Consider the following 20929-nt stretch of genomic DNA (forward strand, 5'->3'; position numbering starts at 1 on the left):
CTTAGCTCACCAGATGGAGGAGCTTGAGTTGCCATCTGGCTCGCCAGGAGTTGGTGGTATGGAGGAGATAGGAGGAGTGCAAGAGGGAGGGAAAGGATGTTTCTTTAGAAGAATTTAAGGCTAATCCCATTAATAGGAATTTAGGATGCCTGTGGTCAAGAATGAAATTCTCATCTCTAGTTGTAGGCCCCCAAGTCAGCTCATTAAATGCCAGACTATGCCTGGACTTCTACGTGTGAGTTCACAAGCTGAGCTGGAGGGCAGGGACTACATTTTTTTTTTTTTTTTTTTAAATCTTCCCTGGTGTTTCTCACATAGAAAGAATCACTGTGTTACTCTAAAGGAAGAATCTGCTCCCTTTCAGCAACATTGGGGTGCTGGCTACTTCAGAGGCAAGCAGAGATTAAGAGGAACACCAACTTCTGCAATTCAGGCAGCAGCTAAGCAGTAGATTATATAACAATCCTTCTGTGGCATGTAAAGCAAATGCCATCTCCCATACTAGAAATTTGGACAGGTATTGTGCTTGCTTTGAGGCATCTGTCACTGCAGTGTAAAACTCCAGTGGCTTAGAAATGAGGTCACTATATGGTTTGCCAGCATAAATCCTAGGTAAGGGCTACAGAACCGGGAAGATGAAAATAAAAGCCATGTATTTGAATCACTTCTTTGTGAGTTGATGCTCATGTATTTTATCAGATGTTGTCTTTTCACCTTCTTACTTAGCTGTGAAAGAGAAGGCAGAAAAACCGGAATCAATAAAGTGGGCCTCAGCGCTTTCTGCCAGGATTCTTCACTGATTTCGACATCCGTAGCTATTCTGGATTTTATAGCCAGGCTTTACATATGATTTCTGCATCCCAGACCTTTGCCATGTATTACTTAGCTATGACATTTTCAGAATGGTATTTGTGGTGCAGGATTCATAGCTGCCTTGAATTCACTATGCACTGAGCTGACTTCAGGCACAGCGAGGAAATTCTGCTGGTGAGATTGCATCAAAATGGAATTTGATTCTTATAGAAGGAAATCAGCCGTAGCTCCAGAAATGATGATTTCTTAGAAAAAGGTGTAGTAAATAGGCACTGATTTTTATCAGACAAGTATCCACAGGTAAGACAAAGCAGGCAGAGGATTATTTATGGTTTTGCCTTCACCATGAGGTTTGGTCAGTTCCTTTCTGCATCACATGTTGTGATTAACCTGTGATCTTTTCTAGGGACTTCTGTGGTGTAGTGTGGTGACAATTACACACTCACCAGCTCCTTTGGCATAAAAGTGTAGAAGTACCATGCATGGTTCTGCTGGCAGCTGGTTAGTCCCAGTCAACAGGACTGTTCTTCACGGAAACTGCAGCCCCTGTGCTTTGCTCTGAACACTGTGTCCCTTCCTCATTATATTACTAATAAGTGGCTGAGTCACTTAGGCTGAGTGTAGGTGAAAGCTGGAATACTTCCCTATCAGCAGGCCTAAGCACTAGGTGGATGGGCCCTCCAGCTGGCCAAGCCTCCTGCTTCACAGGGGCTCAAGGCCAGTCTGGGGTGTTGATGTCAGTCCCCTTCCATTGGAAAGGCAGCGGACTATAATCTCCTTCATATCTGTGAACAAATTGCGGCTTAAAATCCGTTACGTTTGTCCCCCAGCTTGAAAAGCATTTCCAAACCTTCTTATTCAGATACTTGGAATTCGTCATCTAATTTGCAGACTAAATATATTCCTGGCCACTCCATTCTGATGCTGGTGTTGTCCATTAGTAATCCTTCCTTATTATTTAATGTGTTATCATTTATTTAAAGGGAGAAATTGTATCTTACGGACCACCTTTGCTGGGTCATACAGACTCTCTGTGGTTCTCTGTCTTAAGATAGGAAGTCTGTTTCCTTTTCATTCTGGCACATTTTCCCTGCACCTGTTTTGAATCATTCATAACTAGATTTGGATATGGGATATTCAGGACGAGCCCTAGGCTGTGCCCTGTCTGGTGAGCTGGAAGCATCTTTATGCTTGACTTGATCTGATATATCCTGGAACTGAGTTTGCCTTTCTTATAGTGGTCTCACGCCAAAGGCTTGCAGTTGTTCTGTGCCATCACCCAGCTTTCTTTGCAGGAGGGTATCCTAATGCCTTCCCTTTCTGTGTCATTGGTGGTCTACTGCAGGACCCATCCTCACAGATTTAATCCTGGCTGAATCCACCGTCTCCCACAGCATTCTCCTCAAGAAACTGGCTGCTCTTGGCTTGGACTGGCGCACGCTTTGTTGGGTTAGAAACTGGCTGGATAGCCGGGCCCAAAGAGTTGTGGTAAATGGAGCCAAGTCCAGTTGGAGGCCAGTCACTAGTGGCGTCCCCCAGGGCTCGGTGCTGGGGCCGGTCCTCTTTAACATCTTCATCAATGATCTGGATGACGGCATTGAGTGCACCCTCAGTAAGTTTGCAGATGACACCAAGTTAGGTGCGTGTGTCGATCTGCTCGAGGGTAGGAAGGCTCTGCAGGAGGATCTGGATAGGCTGCACCGATGGGCTGAGGTCAACTGTATGAAGTTCAACAAGGCCAAGTGCCGGGTCCTGCACCTGGGGCGCAATAACCCCAAGCAGAACTACAGGCTGGGAGAGGAGTGGTTGGAGAACTGCCAGGCAGAGAAGGACCTGGGAGTGATGGTGGACAGTCGGCTGAATATGAGCCAGCAGTGTGCTCAGGTGGCCAAGAAGGCCAACGGCATCCTGGCTTGTATCAGAAACACTGTGACCAGCAGGGCTAGGGAGGTGATCGTCCCCCTGTACTCGGCTCTGGTGAGGCCGCACCTCGAGTACTGTGTTCAGTTTTGGGCCCCTCGCTACAAGAAGGACATCGAGGTGCTTGAGCGGGTCCAAAGAAGAGCGACGAAGCTGGTGAGGGGCCTGGAGAGCAAGTCCTATGAGGAGCGGCTGAAGGAGCTGGGCTTTTTCAGCCTAGAGAAGAGGAGGCTCAGGGGTGACCTTATTGCTCTGTATAAGTACATTAAAGGAGGCTGTAGCGAGGTGGGGGTTGGCCTGTTCTCCCATGTGCCTGGTGACAGGACGAGGGGGAATGGGCTAAAGTTACGCCAGGGGAGTTTTAGGTTGGATGTTAGGAAGAATTTCTTTACTGAAAGGGTTATTAGGCACTGGAACGGGCTGCCCAGGGAGGTGGTGGAGTCACCATCCCTGGAAGTCTTCAAAAGACGTTTAGATGTAGAGCTTAGGCATATGGTTTAGTGGGGACTGTTAGTGTTAGATTAGAGGTTGGACTCGATGATCTTGAGGTCTCTTCCAACCTAGAAATTCTGTGATTCTGTGTGAAACAGCACTGAGGAGATGCATTATCACAGTATATGTCAGCATCAAGGTGTGAGTGGTGCATGTGGGATGGATGTGTGGACAGAGCTTAGGCAGACTTGTTGCACAACCATCCCTGCTAAAGATGGTCATGTAAGCTCCATATGCAACTGTGCGTGCGTCTGTCTATATAACATGGAGAGAACAGGTTTATTCTGTGCAAAATTAAAATCCTGCCACCAGAAACAACTGTGCAGATAGGTTCTTGAATTAAGTAAGTAGCCTCTTTATAGGAATTGTTTCTGAAATGTAAAGGCTTTTATAAGACAGAGCACTGAAATTTGGTGGTATAAAGAGAATTTAAAAGAAAACTGAATTGAGGTAACTTCTTTATTTGGCTTGAAAACAGGTATTAGTTCCCACTTTCAGCTTGGGTCCTAATGAATTTAACAGCCTGCATTGTTTCCTGCCCTGTTCCTTACAACTAATTATTAAATGCGTCACTTTGTCTAATTGGTGTCTTAGTTAGCCGCTTTATCTTTTGCATTATCTGCAATTATTCCAGGATATATTTCAGACATTGAGAGATCTGCTTGAACACAGCTGAGCAGATACACTGGTAGTTTTCTATCATTGCTAGATACAACAGACCGAAAATGAGCAGAAACTCACCCGGCAGGGTGAACACCCCCAGCAGCAGTTTGGGTCAGGATGTTTCAGCAGTGACCAGATACTGCTACAGTGTCAGCCTCCCTGAGGATCAGCAGAGACTGCGTGACTGTGACTGTGACTGTGCCAGTGCTGCTCTTTTAAAACTAATACGAGTGATGTTGTCATGGTGAAGTGTGTATAATCCCAAAGTTTCATTCATTTTAGATCCTTTCTGAGAAAACATAGGATGTGCTGGTGGGCAGGTTATATCCTGTGTGCTGTTCCAGTAATGGCCCTTCACAGAGGTCACCTTCTTATATCTGCTTCTTTCTTTGCTTTTCTTATTAGTGGTTTGGGATTGAAAGAAATAGAATATGTTCCATAAACTGTATGCTAATGCTTTCTGGAGAACTCTGTCAGTTCCTGGAGAATAGTCAAACAATTAAAATACAAAATTTTGGCACACATGTTCAGTGACAGTAATTAAAAAGAGGGTGGAGAAAGCTTCCCGTTTCCCACAGAACTGCACATGGCCAGTGCAGTTGTGTGATCCATCTTGTACAGTCGTTTTGTGGGCATAAACACATTACATATGTGATTCCCCCTTTCTTCAAACAGTCTCTCAGCTTGCCTGTGGAAAATTGTTTACTGTCATTGATGCCTTAGATTTATTCATCTGTTCTCACAGGCCCCACTGACTGGAAGTCTGTATCTTTTCAAGCTGTATATATTAGAACATGCATTCCCATTCATTGAATTTTAGTTTTTTTCCTGTAGGCACATTTGGCATCATTGTCTAAAAAGCAAAACTGCTGATGTTCAGCGAGCTACTCTCCAAGAGCGTTGATGAAAACTACACCATGAAGTTTGTGAGAGGTGCTGCCTTACTGTGACAATTCCATCCTTGTGGCCAGGCAGGGTGATCAAAGAAACCAGACTTGAAGCTAACTGTACCATAACGGGTGATAGTTTCCAACTGAGCATGGTATTTGGGAGGCCACCACCAGCAGTGTCCTGCTGCTTGAGAAGTGGCTTGCCCTGTGACACTTGCACCTGCACGTGAGCTCGCTGTGGCTCCTGGCTGTGTGCTGAAGGCCATTATACCATCAAAACACGGCACTGCTTTTGCTCTGCAGTTTGGAGGAGCATTGAGTAGGAAGCAAAGAAATAAAAAAGTAGTTGCTTTCAAAGCTGCTGGTGAGAGCAACTCACAGGAGACCAAGGTTTATTTACTTTGTCTGTGTACAGAAATCTGTGAGCAAATAAATGCTACTATAGAGACAGCGTGAAAGTATAATAACTCTATTTTTACCGAAGGTTAATAGCTTTGCTGCTTTGATTCTTTGTAGTCATCTCTTGTTTTCTCTTCCCTCATACGTTGCAAGCAACAATCCTAAATTTTCTCTACAGCAAAAGGCACTGGACTTTTTGTGCTATATGCTCTTAGATCTCATTTGCTTTTAAATAGCATCAGTAACACACAAGTAGGAAAGACAACAAGTGGCCTCTTGTGATGCATGGTATGGCTCTCACCAGGGGGTTTACTCCAGGTATGAACCCCTCAGCCATCGCTGGAGCCTGGAAGAGGTGGGAGCGGACAGCTCGTTGCTGGGCAAGGCCTCAGCCAGGCGGGACCCAAGCTGCCAACTCGGTCTCATTTGGACAAGCGGCAGCAGGATCTGGGCATGTATTAGCAGTCATATCACAAGGTACAGCTGAAGTCATGCACGACGTATCACCAGGCCTGGGTATTTCAAATAAAGTTGGCCGGACCTCTCGATGCAGGGATGAAGTTGCACAATGCAATTAGGGGAAAGGCCCATGGGTGCCTGATGAGACAGTCAAGCTCTTGTGGGGTTTCCAGCAAGTCAGAAAACATACACCTCTGCAGTCTGGAAACTGGATTCCTGCCAGTCAGCAAGCCTGTCTGTCTTTTTTTTTTTTTTTTTTTAATTGCATCTTCTGTTAGATTAGATTTTTGTCAGTTGGTCAATGCTAACAGGCTTAAAATATTTTAAACTCTTGACCTTTTTTGTGTTGGTTGTGCAGAGTTTGTATAACAGAGAGAAAACAGAGGTAAAATCAGCCAAGCTGTGCTGAAGGTAAAGGTAGCTGCCTTGCATGAACAGTGTCAGCAAAGTATCGAAAGCCCTGTAATAATAAAGCAACTTGCCATGGCATTGTTCCCGCTTGGCAGGCATGTAAGTGGCAGTTTCATGTGGAGAAACAAGGAAAGCCTTGACGGCAGGTCTGCTGTTGCCTGGAGCCCATCAGGTTTCAGAAAGCAGCAGCCCCAGTAGTTACCACTGAATTTGGAGGCGACTTGCTGCCGTGCAACCTGGTCTGAGTTGCCAAGGCCGGTTGACTTAGTGGTGAGGCTTTAATGGGGGTTTGCTGAGTGAGCAGAGGTGGTGGCAGTGGCTGCCGAGGTAAATAAAGGTTGTGATGTCATGGTGAAAAGGTAGCCTTTGAGGAAGGAATTGACTGTGGCTAAACAGGCAACAAATTTAAATGCCAAACGAAGTGTGTCTTTACTTTGAGTTCTGGTGACTGATTGCTGGCAATTTCCTTTTATGCACAGGAGCCAAAATGTAAAGATGGGAGTGAATACTTTGACAGCAGAATGGACAACTTCAGCACAGACACGCTGGCACCGTCACAGCTCTCTGCTTTGCTGTGGTCACCCGGCTCCAGCCACGTCCTGTCCCAGAGAAGCGAGTCTACCAATGCGGTCAGCAGCGATGCCCTGAGGCAGAACATTTATGAAAACTTCATGCGGGAGCTGGAGATGAGCAGGACAAACCTGGAGAACACTGAGACTTCCTCGGAAACAGAGGACTCCAGCAGCGAGTCCCTCAGCTCGTTGGAGCAGCTGGATTTGTTGTATGAGAAGGAGCAAGGGGTGGTGCGCAAGGCAGGGTGGCTGTTCTTCAAACCACTGGTAACCCTGCAGAAAGAGAAGAAGCTGGAGCTGGTCACACGGCGAAAGTGGAAGCAGTACTGGGTAACGCTCAAAGGTAAAGTGCTGTGTTGCTCCTCTGGCTTGGCAGCAGCAATTGTTTCCATTGGGTCTCCGCAGCTTTTCATGCATGACGGGTCCTATTAGCAGTTCCAGTAACTTTATGCTGTCTACCCTCACGCTTAAAGTGGAGCGTGTGCCAAATCAGCCTGCTAAATAGAGGTGCTGCTCATGTGCTTTGTATTGCATGTGCAGCCTTGCATTTACTACCGTAGTGGGAATTGTTTCATCTGACTTCCCAGTTTCTGTACTCACACAGAATTAGGTGTTCTTTGGATGTTTGGGGATATTTGGAGGTCAAAGACCAAACTGAACTGAAACAGATAAAAATACATGACATATAACTTACATGCAGGTAGAAGTATATCAAAGGAAGTCAAAATTCAAGGATCAGAAAGTCCCTGGTGCCTGAATCCCTGGGACAGGCATGCTGTTTCTCTGTCTCTGCTATACAATTTACTTGTAAAATTAAAATTAAAATTACCATAAAAACAGTCAGTTTGTTGCCAGAGCATCAGGTGGCAACGTAATGAAGAGGTCAGTGCCTCCATGCTGAGTCATTTGCACAGAAAAGCATTGCCCTACAGAGGTCCCATTCAGGGCAGAAGCAGTAGCAGCAGGGGAAAGCCTGCAGCGCCCTGGGCTCAGTGTGGGGTGCTGGATCCCGAGGCCACTCCGAGCACTCACCAGTTTCCCTTTTGCCACGGATGGTCTTTCACGTGGCCTGATCCCAATATTGCCAGGCAAATTCTGCCTTTCAGCATGCCTGCTTTCCCATCTCCCCCACCTTCCCCTGTCATGAAACAGCCCTGTGGGAAGGCAATCCACTTAACAGAGGCTGCTGCCAGTGGGCTGCTGTGTGATTACTGTGTTTAGCCCTACGCCAACAGCACACGTTGATGGCTCAGAGTAATAGAGCAGGTAGGTGTGCCACAAGAAGTGGATAGGTGTCAGGAAGTGTGAGAAGGAAAATAACATCTATTGTGGGGAGGAAGAGGAATTTAACGGCTGAGTTCATAAGCTTTTTTTTTTTTTTTCTCCCCCCACCCTTTTTTTTGAACTGCATCCAAAGGATTTGCCTTTCAGTAAATATAATGCTAAGTTAATGAGTAAGGAAATGATCAAACTTAATAATTTCCTAGCATATCTGGGACTGGAGGAGAGAAAATAACAACTTTCCCACAGGTTGCCCTTTTCAAAATTCTGCATGGGTGTAGACCTGAAGAAAAATGAACAGCAAACAGCAAGTGCTGAGAATGTTACCCTTGATAGTGCTGATTTAAAAGAAGCAAACTTGCAAGAATGTAGCAATTCTGCCTAATAATTCAGAGACCTGTTATCAAAGGATCAAAATGTAGGCAGTCTTAACAGTTTAAATCACTTATCCAGATCATCAGATAGCATGATTCATGCTTACAAGCAGTATATACAAAAGGAAAAACAGTATCTGAATGCCACCCTTTTATTGTATGTGTTTGTGTTATGGAGTGTGAATGTGAGTTTGATCTGCCTCCTCTAAAATTCAAGTAGTTTCTTAACAATCCTGCCAAATGCCTAAACTGTAAGATATGTTATATACTAGTAGTCCATACATTTTGGGGATAATGAAGCTATGGTGCTCTGAGAAGGAGGTCTGGTGCTTTGTTTTCAATTCTCTGATTTGAAATTGACTTACTGGTGACCTTGAACAAGTCACATCCCTTCTTGTTAGCTGAATCTACCCAGCCATAGAAAGAAAATAATAAAATTATTTGTACAAGGTTTATTAACTTCTAACATTATAAGAAGTATTAAATATAATGCTTTCTGTGTCATATGAGTGATATGGTATTAGTGGTACAGGATCTCCTCCGCTTTGTTTGCTGTGTTAAATATACATTCCTAATTTCCTTGATCTCATACCTTTATTGTCCTGTAGAGAGTTCTGATGCCAAAATAAACTCGCCTGTCTGGATATCAAGGCGTAGTTCTGTTTTTGTAATATGCTGTATCAAGATCAAGGCACTTGCTTTAGTTCTTCCTTATACAGGATTTTGAATAAGTTTGTATTTAATTTGTTCTGGAAATTTAAATAGCCAAGATATTTTAAAATATGACTTAAAATAGCCACATATGCAAATGGAGAACAGCATGTTTCTTTGCACTCTGGTGAGATGTGTTTAATTATAAATATGCAGAAGGCTTATAACCATCTGGTTACCTGCCAGACTTAAAAGTATACATGTCCTGAGGCCTTTGCTCCACTTTCAGGGCGATCAGGACCCGAGCTTGATTAGTAACCCTTTAACATGAGGAACTCTCTTTCCCATCTGTCTTGTCCAATTAATTTATTTTAATGAAGGAAATTGCTTTCCAATTCCCCCCTCATTTCACATTTTGATCAAAATACTTGGACTATAATCAATCTTAGAACTCTGTCAGAGTTCATGAAACTACTTACTGCTAGCGATCACTTGGCTTGACCCAAAGATATATCTGGGGTGCCATACACCTAAACACGTTCATGCTCTTCATCTATTATGTACTCATTTGTTTGGTTTTGTACATGTAAACTATCAAGATAAAAATCAACATAACTTTAGTTACCTTTCTGGTAACACGTAAGGGAAATACTGAAGTTTTAAATAGGACTTAATTTGCTTTTTCCTGAAATGCAGAAGTGGAAGTGGTTGTATAGTGTTGTTGCTGAAGAGTGCAGAAGACTTGGTTTACTGGTTTTCTTTGCACTATTATGTTGAAATGACTACAGAATTCCTACATCTGACATGCAGTGTAACAAACCATATCCTTCTTTTCCTACTGCAGAGATCTCCAGCTGTCTCTGTCTCATAAAAGAGAGCAGGCAAGGATGAGTAAGGGGAAAGGGTAGGACCAACTCTATAGGATCTACTCTTCTAAATATTCTGCCAGACACTCTAGACAGCAATAGGAAAAGCTGCACTTAAATAACGCACAAGCAATTGGATTTGTTTGATGCCTTCCCTTGAAAATTTTTCAGTTGTCAACTGACTCGGTCAGTAACCTCTAACAAATATTTCCTTTTTTTCTTATAACTGCTTTATACACACTGGTGGTGGAGAATGTGAAGAGATCCATCTGACTGACTTTCTCTTTTCATATGCTGTAGATTTGGGCCATGAGAGGAAGAGTGGACTCCAACACATAACTTTTCACAGCAAACGTGCTCCACAAACTCTAGCCAGCCCATTGTTCCCCTTAATCAGACAGAAGAATCCAAAAAAACCTCTTGATTTTGGTTCTGATTTCAAATCTAACTTTTGAGTAATCTTCACCTCAAAATTTCATGAATTTGAGTGATGTGTTTGAGACTTTTAATGCAGTGTTAACTGTAAATGTTAGAGAATTAGAATAAAGGCTGATGTCTGCTTTTACCTAACAATTTTAAATGTGTATATAAAAGGAACATTTGTATTTTGCAGGTTTTACAACATTCCATGCATACACACTGCCTAGGTATATTTGTTTAAGTTTTGGTGTTGCCTTGTGGTGTGCTGCCTCTTCAATTTGAAGGAAAAGCAACAACAAGAAAAAGCAGACCAGAGAAATAACAATGGTATAGCCCTAGCAAACTCAATCCTTGTATTGGCTGAGTTTCAAGTCTTCTACTGAATATGTATAGGGGTTACAACAGTAATGTATTCATGGATTTCTGGTCCCTAGGGGACCATTGCGATCATTTACTCTGACTCACTGTGTAATGTGGCCGTAGGTCTTCCCTAAATTAATTCCTGAATGAATTCAAGCGTATCTTTTGGAGAAGAATATAGTTGCTGGAGTCTACCACCAACCTTAGATTTTTCCTAACTGCTTAGGTTATCCTCAGTTTTGTTTTGTATTTATAACATCTGCTCTTACTTCTTCCAGCTTAAACATCCAGCCACAGTAATTAATCAATCTTATGAATTAAAATAAATATATAAAATCAAATCATTTTTATTATTAATAAATAAATAAATAAATAAATAAAATCTATTTTTCAGCTGCTGTTTCCCAGGTATGGAAGTGAGGTGTATTTACATCTTTTCTCTAGATGCATAAATAGGCTATGAAATTCTTCAGAAATACAAGATAATTTTTAGATAGATTATTTTAGTATACACTTCAGACTATGACTTCCATCAGCAGGTAGGTCAACACATCTCAGAGGACAGTAGGTTGCAACGTGAGGCAGGAATGAATGGCTGGCAAGGGATGTAGGAGAGACAGGCCCCTGTTAAGCCAGCTTCATTGCCAAAAGCAATGTCATCGTACTTTTGGGAACTGGGTTCAAGGCTGCTCTGCTGTCCTCCAGAAGTTGTTTCTCTTGTTGCATCTCTGATTGTTGTCATCAAGGATGAAATTTGCTTTGTGGATGCAAGTCTCATATCTTACATATTATACCATCTATGAGACTGAACATGATCAAACTCAACCCTTTTAAACTGTTTTAAATTATCCAGGTAATGTTCATAGTCCAAATCCCCAGTTTGCAAAGGAAGCCCAGTTTAAATTTGAGAAGTTTACTCACTTAGCATGTTTTTGGAAGACAAATGTTTCTGCAAAGATTCCTTTAACAATTGTTGAGAGTTGGTTCCCTTAAATAATAATAGAACACAAAAGCTGATTTAACGAAGCAGGAATTTTTCTACATGCTTAAATATTTTAATAGCCTGAGTTTACTGAGCTATCCTGTGTTTTTTTTTTGTTTTGTTTTGTTTTGTTTTACATCTCTATTAGTTTTCTGTTCCAACTTTTCATTGGCAAGTTCAACATTAACTTCTCCTGTTTCCCAGTTTAGAAGATCCTCCTTATTTTTCTAGCTCAAAAGAGGGTAGCTAACGTTCCCTGTCACTGGGAATTTTAATTCACAGAAATATTAATGTAAGAGAACTTGAATGGGACATCCAACTTATTTTCTCTTTACGATTTTTGTCCCTCTGAACTACAAAGGTTGTACTCTGCTGTTCTATGAGACCTACGGAAGGAATTCGATGGAGCAGAGCAGTTTGCCTCGATACGCCCTGTTTGCAGAAGACAGTATAGTACAGTCTGTTCCAGAGCATCCCAAGAAAGAAAACGTGTTCTGTCTCAGCAATTCTTTTGGAGACGTCTACCTGTTTCAGGTAACAGCATGCATACCTGATTTTGTGATTGTTTCCGTTTTAGGATGTGTCTGTGAGTATGCACGTGCATGTGTGTGGCTATGCATACACGCACACACATCACGTCTGTACCTGTGACTTAAAATTAGTAATATAGTTACACTATTAGAGTACACTACTATAATATTGATTTAAGTGTACAATATGACTTCAGGTATATGATATTACACCAGTTGGCTCAGACAATTACTGTTCAGAAATAGAGAGAACAGAGATCACAAATAAGCAAGAGACTTCTGATTCCTAGTTGTCACAAGCTTCCAGAAAATCAGCTGTGTTATCAAATGGCTTCAGGTCTGTCAGCATTCTGCCTTTACAGAATAATGGACTCAACCCTAAATCTGCTGGGTTCAGAGAGTTTACTTGAGTGAGACATTCAAAATAAGGTTAAAAATAGTCTAAAGATCTTGGCTGCTTAACTGCAGCACTGGAAATGTTAATAAAGAACAGTATTATGTGGAACCGCCTGCATAAAAACATGTTGATTCATAGGCACACTTGTAAATATCTCTGGAGACACTTTGTGCAGATGTATTCTCCTTGCCTTGCTATGCTGTGTTCCACTAATTTGGCATTTTTTAAGTAAGCAAACACCTCTCCTCAGACCTTACTTTTAAAATCATCCCTGTTGCTATGTTACCTCCACAACAGGAGGTTTATCTTTGAAATGTGTTGGCTTTCACCTTAATTAATTGGAGGGATAAAGGATGCAAGTCACATCTTGTCCACAGCTCGTGAGCTCTGTTGCACTCCCACAAGAGCCCTCAGACCTTGAAGGTCTAAGAAGCAGAAGCTGAAGGCTGGGGACAAATTATGACAGTGCAGAAAAAAACTCACAGTTCCTTTATTTTGCATAGTTTTAAAGGTAAAACCTTACTTGAGAAGTTTTAAGATGAAATGCCTGAGATCTCAGTGAACCTGTCAAGCAATTTGCATCCTAGAGTTGCAGATTCATTTTGATTTTCTCTTGTCTGGTCGTAATGTTGCACCTCTTGTTTGTTCACAGGCGACAAGCCAGACAGATCTGGAAAACTGGGTTACTGCCATACATTCAGCCTGTGCTTCCCTCTTTGCGAAGAAGCTTGGGAAAGAGGACACCATTCGGCTGCTGAAAAATCAGACCAAGAGTCTCTTCCAGAAGATTGACATGGACAGTAAGATGAAAAAGATGGCAGAGTTGCAGCTCTCAATTGTTAGTGATCCAAAAAACAGGAAGGCCATAGAGAATCAGGTATTGGAAACAGCGTGGTTTGTTTCTGCTACAGACTATTACTGCAGTAGCATATTTATCGCCATTTCTTGCTTTGGCCCCCTACTATTGATGCTTTCTAGGCCTGAGAGCAATTGTCTTGGGCATAGCTGGCATGGTATGGTATTCATAACTATTGCCAGGTTTCTACAACAATCTAGAGCAGCTCATGGAGTAGGCCAGCACTCAAAGCTGAGGATCAGACCAGTCTGTTTTATGAGCACGAAGCTATTTCTTTTCACTTCCGGAAAAAATGTATTTAATTTTCACCTCTCTGTTTTATGATATGCTTAGCTATTAATAATATCTAGATGTTATGTAGCATACCACAGAATATATAGCATCTTCCATGGAAAATGTAAAGATTTTAGTATAGGTACATAGCAATACCTTTTGACACCTTTAGATGGGATGTGAAGTGTGCTTTATCCAAATGGAATTGGAAGGACTATGGCAGACAAAACAACGTGCTTCAGTTGAAATTTAGCCATGACTAAAAGGTCAGAGATCCTCTAGGCTTCTTAAATAGCCCCAGAGGTGTCTAAATGAGAACCAGAAGTCAAGATCAGAGCCTTCCATCTTGGGGGAGAAAAGCTCCTCCATTAATACCACTGGCAGTCTCTGGAGCAATATTCCAGTATCAATTCAGAGGAAAGGGGTGCAGTTAGTCACTAACAGCACTTCTTGTAACACTCTCTGGTTGTGTACTGGGAATCGTTTGTCTCTGTATAAGCCCAGGACAATTGGTGCTTAGCTTGGGAGAGCTAATGCCTTCCAGCCAAAACCTTCACCTGTGGCTGGAACAGACAAAAATGTTTGCATCCAAGCTTGTAACCAGGCTAATTTTGTTTCACTGCAGCAGGAATTGAGCTGAATCATCAGGTGCCTCCCCCTGTAAATAGCTTTTGGATGCCTAATGTGTTATTCTGATCACAGTTTTGTATGATGGTGTTAGGAATACTTGAATCTTGGCTAAAGCAGCAGCTTAGTGCTGAGGAAGGTTCACCACTGAAGTTTGTTTCTAAAATGAAAACTGGAGCCCCTCTTTCCCCCTTGAAATTTAGTTTTCTTGGTCTGTGTGTGTCTTGGGATTCCAGCCAAGCCATGCTTAAGACCAGGCAGATTGATGAACAGCTAAAACTGTTCTTCAGTTAAAACAGTTATGTTATTGTCTGCGCAGTGGTGCATAAGACATGAAGCCTTACTCTGCTCCCAGTTCCAGCAAGTGAACCAGGAATCTCTCCAGTGATACCTTATGGAAGTACGTTTTGAGATTTTGACATCTTGTCCGTGCTCACAGATTTGCAGGCAGCAACTGTCATACGATGCTTCAATTATGCATGCTCAGTGTCTGGGCAAAGGCTTCGCTGCCCAGGGCCTCTTCTGTGTACTAAGCTTGTCTAGTAGTTCAGCCTAATAGGTTTGTGGATTGAAGTTGCTGTATCTTTGATTTTATTAGGCCATTAACAAAAGACATCTGATAATTTTAGTTCATTTGAGAGCTCTGCCTTCTCAGTCAGAGTAGCTATTTCTCTAGCATTACTTCAAGCTGCACATTAAGGCCTCTTGGGTAGCAACCAAAGTTTATTTCCTTTGATTCCATACAGCATAATTATGTTACTTTGGTTGGTGAAACACTTTCATGAAGTTGATGCTTGTGTTATTTACAATTCTTATTTTACTGGTTTGAACTTGACCAAGGGCAGACTGACTGATACTGACTTCACTATCAAGCTCTTTGTAGAACACTTCAGTCTGAAGTGATATGAGCAGAGCTCATAAGGTATGCAGGTGTGTGTAGGGATATGCGGTGTTCATAAGAGTTCATAAGTTCTTAGAGTGCTCAGATGTTCATAATTTCCATGTCACTTTATTTTATGGCCCAGAGCCCAGTGATTTGAATGGAGGATGAACTAGGCATCCTTTAATTGCTGTAGGTTTTGAGATCTATAAGTATATACAGATTTCTAGAGATGCTCTAGTGGTTAATATGGCCCATCATATGTGACGCACTGAATAAAAATCCTTATGTATAGCAGCTTAATTTGCCCACCCACAACGTACTGATGCTAGTAGTTTATTTGGAGTCAGCTGAACAGTATTAATGATGGTCTCTTAATTTCTGCTAATTAGATGTTCTGTCCTTGAACAACTGCCATTGTTTTCCAGTTCAGTCCCTGGAAGAAGTTGGCTGCATTCTGCTATAACTGCAATCCATCACTAGGGCTGCAGAAGATTTATTCCTGCTAATCTTCTGGGTGTTAATTTCACAAAACATTGATTGGGGGCAAAGCAGTTAGACAAAGAGTGAGATGGATTGTTTGCAAGCATCCACTCATTACCAAACAATAAATTTATAATGAGCATTTTGTCCATGCTTGAAGCCTTTGATCTCTTTAAAATCTCTCCTTACAACTGCTGAAGGTTTGTTGGCAAAGTCACTTTAGAGAAAAGTCAGTAGATAACTTGGTTTCCTAATCTTTTGATTTTATGTCTCAGGGATGGTTTTCTGAAAACAAACCAAAAAAAAATCTTGATATAATTAGTAAGTTATATACTTACTAAGCTAACAGTTTTGAAAAAGCATTATTCCTGAGGGAGAAGTTTGCATATATGTAGCTCAGTTGTTTAGAGCTGTGGTTGTTTAGTTGTCTTTTGCCTACATTTAGAAGCAAAAGGGATATAAATTCTTGGGTTTGTTTCCTCTAAGTTTGGTGGTGTTTTCAATCATGTAGGAGTTATGACTGAAGCATATTGTATACATCCTGTTCAAGATAACTTCACTAGTGATATGTTTTGGGAAGTCAGAGGAAATAACATGATTGACTTCAGGGGGACCATGGTGGTTTTTGTGTAAAAAGATGAGGCACAATATTTATTTTCTCTGGGGAATTATATCAGAAATTGTGATTTATAAATCCTTTCTCTCTTTCCTTCCTCTTCCTCAGAAAAACAACCACACAACTTTACGTTTCTATTTTCTTTCACATCTGTATTGATTTAAAACCAGTACTTCTCTGCTGAAGACTTAGTAATTCACAAGGCTTTACAAGTATGCAAAACCTTTTCTAGTTTCAGTTAGAATCACCTGAAAGGCAGTTGGAGTAAGGAAATGTGGACTTCTAAAATTGCTCTATGTACTTAAATGTACGCACGTGTTTCTTTTATTTGGTGTCCAGCAAGTGGGTGGATTTGCAGGCTGGCAAAAAAATTTAGAATGAAAAGGTTTATTCTCTAGAGAAACAACTGTTTTATAAACATGATGCTATCAAACTGGTTAAGAAATGTCTTCAGCCTTGCAGCCTAGATCAGAAATTCCCTCCTTCCAGGCTCATTGTTCTAATATAATAATAGATTTAAGAGCAGTGTATGAGAAAGCGGCAGCCATTTGTATAGCTATCAGTATTGTTGGGCAGTTTAGAAGAGATCAGTGAAAGCAGTGTACATACAGCAACTACTCCCACTAGGCCACTGGCCACGTGGCTGGAAATCCCAAGTCTGCCTGTGCGACCCATGACCATGGACATTTATATTGCAATAAATATGTTGGTGGTAGTGCTGTTACCCAGGGTGTGACTTCTCCCCCAAGACAAAGAGAGTAAGACAAAAGGTAGCAAGTTGGAAAATCCCATGGCACTGAGAATGATTTAAAAGCCCATGGAGTCTGTCTTTAAAAAAAAACGTTAGCTTACCTAGCTGTTTAACCTGGTAGAGAAATCACAGTGTTTGCTGTGAATATGGAGCCCTGTCTAACTGCCATTGAAGTTAGCAAAAGGGATTATTAGCATTTATTTGGAGCTTTTTTAACAAAATAGTACACATTAAGTCAAAAGCAGGGCTGTCTTTGCCTGTAGAACTGTTTTTAATGGGATGGAAAATCAGCCTCACAGTGAGGGCACCGCAGCTCTGGGTGTATTTCTTTATGTACTTGGTACATAAGCCTATTCTATTGTCTCATTTTAGTACAATAATATGAATAATGGTTGCTTGAAAGCATTCTGGGCTTTTCTCTTCAAATTTTAATATTTTGGTATAATCATGTTTTCCAAGCTATTCAGAGTTTTCTGATGTGATTCATATTTTCTGTGTGCATGATACTTAACTTACTTATCAGATGGGTTATGAACAGAGGTATTTACTTGCAGGCACTGAAATGATGAGGCATTAATGAGAAGAACAGGCATATGGTTGGAGATGATTTTATGGAAGTTTTCGTATGTGTCCTGCAACCAAAAGTAGTTTATCTGTTACTATAAAAAGCAAAATAAAAAGATCTTTAAGGTGATGTTCTGTTTGCTCTGGATAGTCATTAGATCCATCGGTACCTTTCTTCTTTTGCCTGTGGCGGTTTTTGGCTTTTTACACAGGACATGTCCCCATTACATTTTGTTTAAAATGTACCTATTTCTTTTTCCTCTCAGTAATAAGCACAGGAAGATGACTGGAATAGTTTCAGGAATTTTAGTCTACAGGCTTCCCTCAGAAGACCAAGTTGTATGTCTTCATTTTCTCCAAAGCATCTTATGAAATATTGTCCAACATTAGGTGAAAAGTCACAATAACAACTCAAAAAGAATCTTTTCAGGGAACTTTACTAGCACTTGCCAGTTTTGTCACATACAAATTCAAATTTAATTGCAATATGTAGTTAGTTTTCTTTCTTCCGTACCCTCCTAAACTGAAAAACATGATCTAAACTTGTTATAACAGATCTTCAGTTTGGGTGGTCTTTGAACTGGCTAGAGCAGAGCTCTGCTTTCTGAGAGATTCAGTTCTTTTCGGGTGTGGGATGGTCCCTCTCCGCGTTATTAGTAAAATCCTTCTCTTTTGGTAGTAGCCTGTCACTAAGGAATGAAGTGAATAGGCAGCCAGGAAAGTTAAGGAAGATCATCTCCTTTCTCCTCACTGTTCTAATTACTGTTTGGCTGATGACTGAATTTCCATCTTTGTTTCAGGAAGGTTTAGTATAATGAATAAACTGTTTCTGAACGTAGAATTGCGTAGCAGTGACTTGTAGGATGAAGCTGCTGTAGGAGTGTGTGCAGGAAGATCTTGTCTTCTGTTTTTGGGGGAGGGGCAGCTGGATAATAACAAACAGTGGCTTTCTGAATTACATCCCTGGCTATGGACACATATGTCATGCATGTAGTACTGCCAGTTTCAGTCAGATTATTGACGAGAATATAAATTAGGTAGATGCGGGTGCACTTTTGTGCTACCAGTGGTATTGGGAATAGGTTTTCTTCTCTCTGTTTTGGTTAGAAATCATGACGATTCTGTCCATCCAAAACAATCAGGAAGATGACATTTAAACAACCAACCAAAACAACAAAAAACAAAACAAAACATAAAACTATCGTCATGTTATTGAAAGAAATTTTAACTGTTTCGTAAGTCAGTAGCCAGAATGAAAAATAAAGGCTATTGCCAAACGCACATCATTGTTGTTTCTCTGTATTATGTTCGATTTTTATTTCTTTGAACTTAAAGTAATAACAGTATCTCTGTAGTATCCTTTAAAGTAATGGAATTTCTGGGAGAGTGATATTTTTGCTTCTCCGAGTTCTCTTTAGGAAGTAATGACAATAAAACTCTTTTCCCTGTCCCCAGATGCTGAGTGACTCATTTATCCAGATGGGTGCAATATGAATTGTGTCTGAGAACCGGGGACTGGAATGCAAAGAGTTTGGTGTTGTTTGTAATGTGGTTAAAAAGCTGTTCATATAAAACAGCAGCAGAAGTTTCTTTTAAATCCACAGAGTTCCCTACATCAGCTCGTGGAGACACTTTCAATCTGGACAGAAGATGTTGTGTAGGGGAAAAATCTGCATTTCTTGTTTCTATAGATAGTGAATTATGTCAGTGAGGAGCTCATGTTTCTGTACAGTGTAAGAACTGCCACTAAATCAAATCAATTTTAAAGGCTTACGCACTGAGAGAACACCCTCCTCCCTCTGTGTCTTTTCTTTTATGCTACCTTAAATAAATGTAAAGTGGAAAACTGGTTTTGTTGTCAGGTGAGCTGTCCAGGAGGCAACTTCCTTCCTTCCTCCCATTCCTTGAAGTATTCCTATTTGAGTTGATACGGTGTCATGTCTGGCACAGCTTTTGGCTATTCATATTCTGGTTTGGGTTTTATTACATTGGGCTCTCTTTGTGTATTTGAAAGAGGGAGAGTCCTTCCCTGTTCCCAAAGGACACCATTTGCACTGTAGGATGGGATGGGCAAGGAGCTGGGAACTGTTAGATTGGAATTGTTCTTCCCTGTCCACTTTTTATAATCTCGTAAGCAGTACTTGATGGATCCTGTATCATGTGCTGGAACCCCCTGGTCTGAGTTGCCTGCTCTGAAAGTATCCCCTTGGCTTTTCCAAGCTCCCAATTTAGAGTTTACCTGGAGCAAACCTGGCAGAGTTATTGAATGAACAGAAACCCCCTTTAGCTCACCTGTTTGCATGATTTAAAATGTAATTAATTTACAATTGTTTCACTAGCCTGGAGGAGAATTTACTGTTTATGATCTGAAAAAGATCATTACTGCTGAAGTACTGCCAAAAGTAAGTTAACCCTTAAGATCTCCTGCCTGGTCTAAATCTCTGTTGCCAACACGAGCCCTTTCACTTAGCGATCCCCACATAATTACTGTCTTGTCCCTGCACCAGGCTTCTTTGTCTTAACTTCTCCTGATAGCCCAGACTAAATCATCCATGGCCCTAACTCTTTGGGCTTCTCACATTTTACTACTTTCTACCTTTCTGCCATGGTCTCCTTTTTATCTCTACTTTACAGGGATCCTATTGGCCTTAATAGATTTATTTGGGTGGCCCCTCCTTGTCTTTCTCCAGTGCTCTCTCATTCTGCCACTAAACTCAGACATCCTTGCAATAAAATTTACCTGTTCTGATGATGCCATCTTGCCTTTTTGCTTCACCTCCTTTAATGCTTTTCCTAGAAGTCCATAGAGAGGTTTTTCAACTGTGATTGAAACTGGGATAGAGAGAGAAGGGTTTTGGATGCCCTGGATGCTCAAGCCTGCAGTGCAGGCAAGCAGTAATAACTGAGCTGGTCACACCGGGTGCAGTTTCATGTATGCTTTTTTGTTTTGGCGTGCCTCACTTCAGGCCATTATCTCTTATCTCTTTGCGGACTCACTTCATACTGCTGTTTGTCACCCATTCCCACTCTCACTGCTGTCTGCTGCATCCACTTTTTCCCATTTGCTTTAGAAGAGATTTCAAAAGGTTTGTCTTGTCTGTGCACAATGAAGCTAAGTCCTTGAGCTGTCTTTCGGGCAGTCCTCCCACGTGGGTCAGAGATTTTCCTGACACAATAGTAGAATGAGGATTGCAGCATCTAATCTGCAGACTGTAAATTAACTTCATGGACCAGGTCATACTGCACTTTGAAGTTGTTGCTTTTTTATTTGTGAGCTTCCCCCATTTAGTTTTCAAGAATATAAATCTTTAGGAAGAATTATCATAGTTTAAAAGGCTTAGACAAATAGCAGCTGGCACTGGTTCGTGGTCTCCAATTGGTTCCAGACATCCCTGGTTT

The 20929-nt window shown here is 41.4% G+C and overlaps 1 protein-coding gene across 3 annotated transcripts in view; it reads left to right on the forward strand.

Moving 5' to 3' along the window:
- The window catches only part of TIAM2 (TIAM Rac1 associated GEF 2), a 172371-nt gene that overhangs the window by 83759 nt on the left and 67683 nt on the right, over positions 1 to 20929 (forward strand). For all 3 annotated transcript variants that reach the window (XM_072035929.1, XM_072035931.1, XM_072035930.1), the window contains 3 exons: positions 6527 to 6962; positions 11915 to 12087; positions 13133 to 13357. In XM_072035929.1, coding sequence (XP_071892030.1) covers positions 6527 to 6962; positions 11915 to 12087; positions 13133 to 13357 — 834 coding nt within the window. The remainder of the gene's footprint in view (positions 1 to 6526; positions 6963 to 11914; positions 12088 to 13132; positions 13358 to 20929) is intronic.

The sequence above is a fragment of the Anas platyrhynchos genome, chromosome 3 (assembly GCF_047663525.1).
Source record: "Anas platyrhynchos isolate ZD024472 breed Pekin duck chromosome 3, IASCAAS_PekinDuck_T2T, whole genome shotgun sequence".
NCBI classification, from domain to species: Eukaryota; Metazoa; Chordata; class Aves; order Anseriformes; family Anatidae; genus Anas; species Anas platyrhynchos.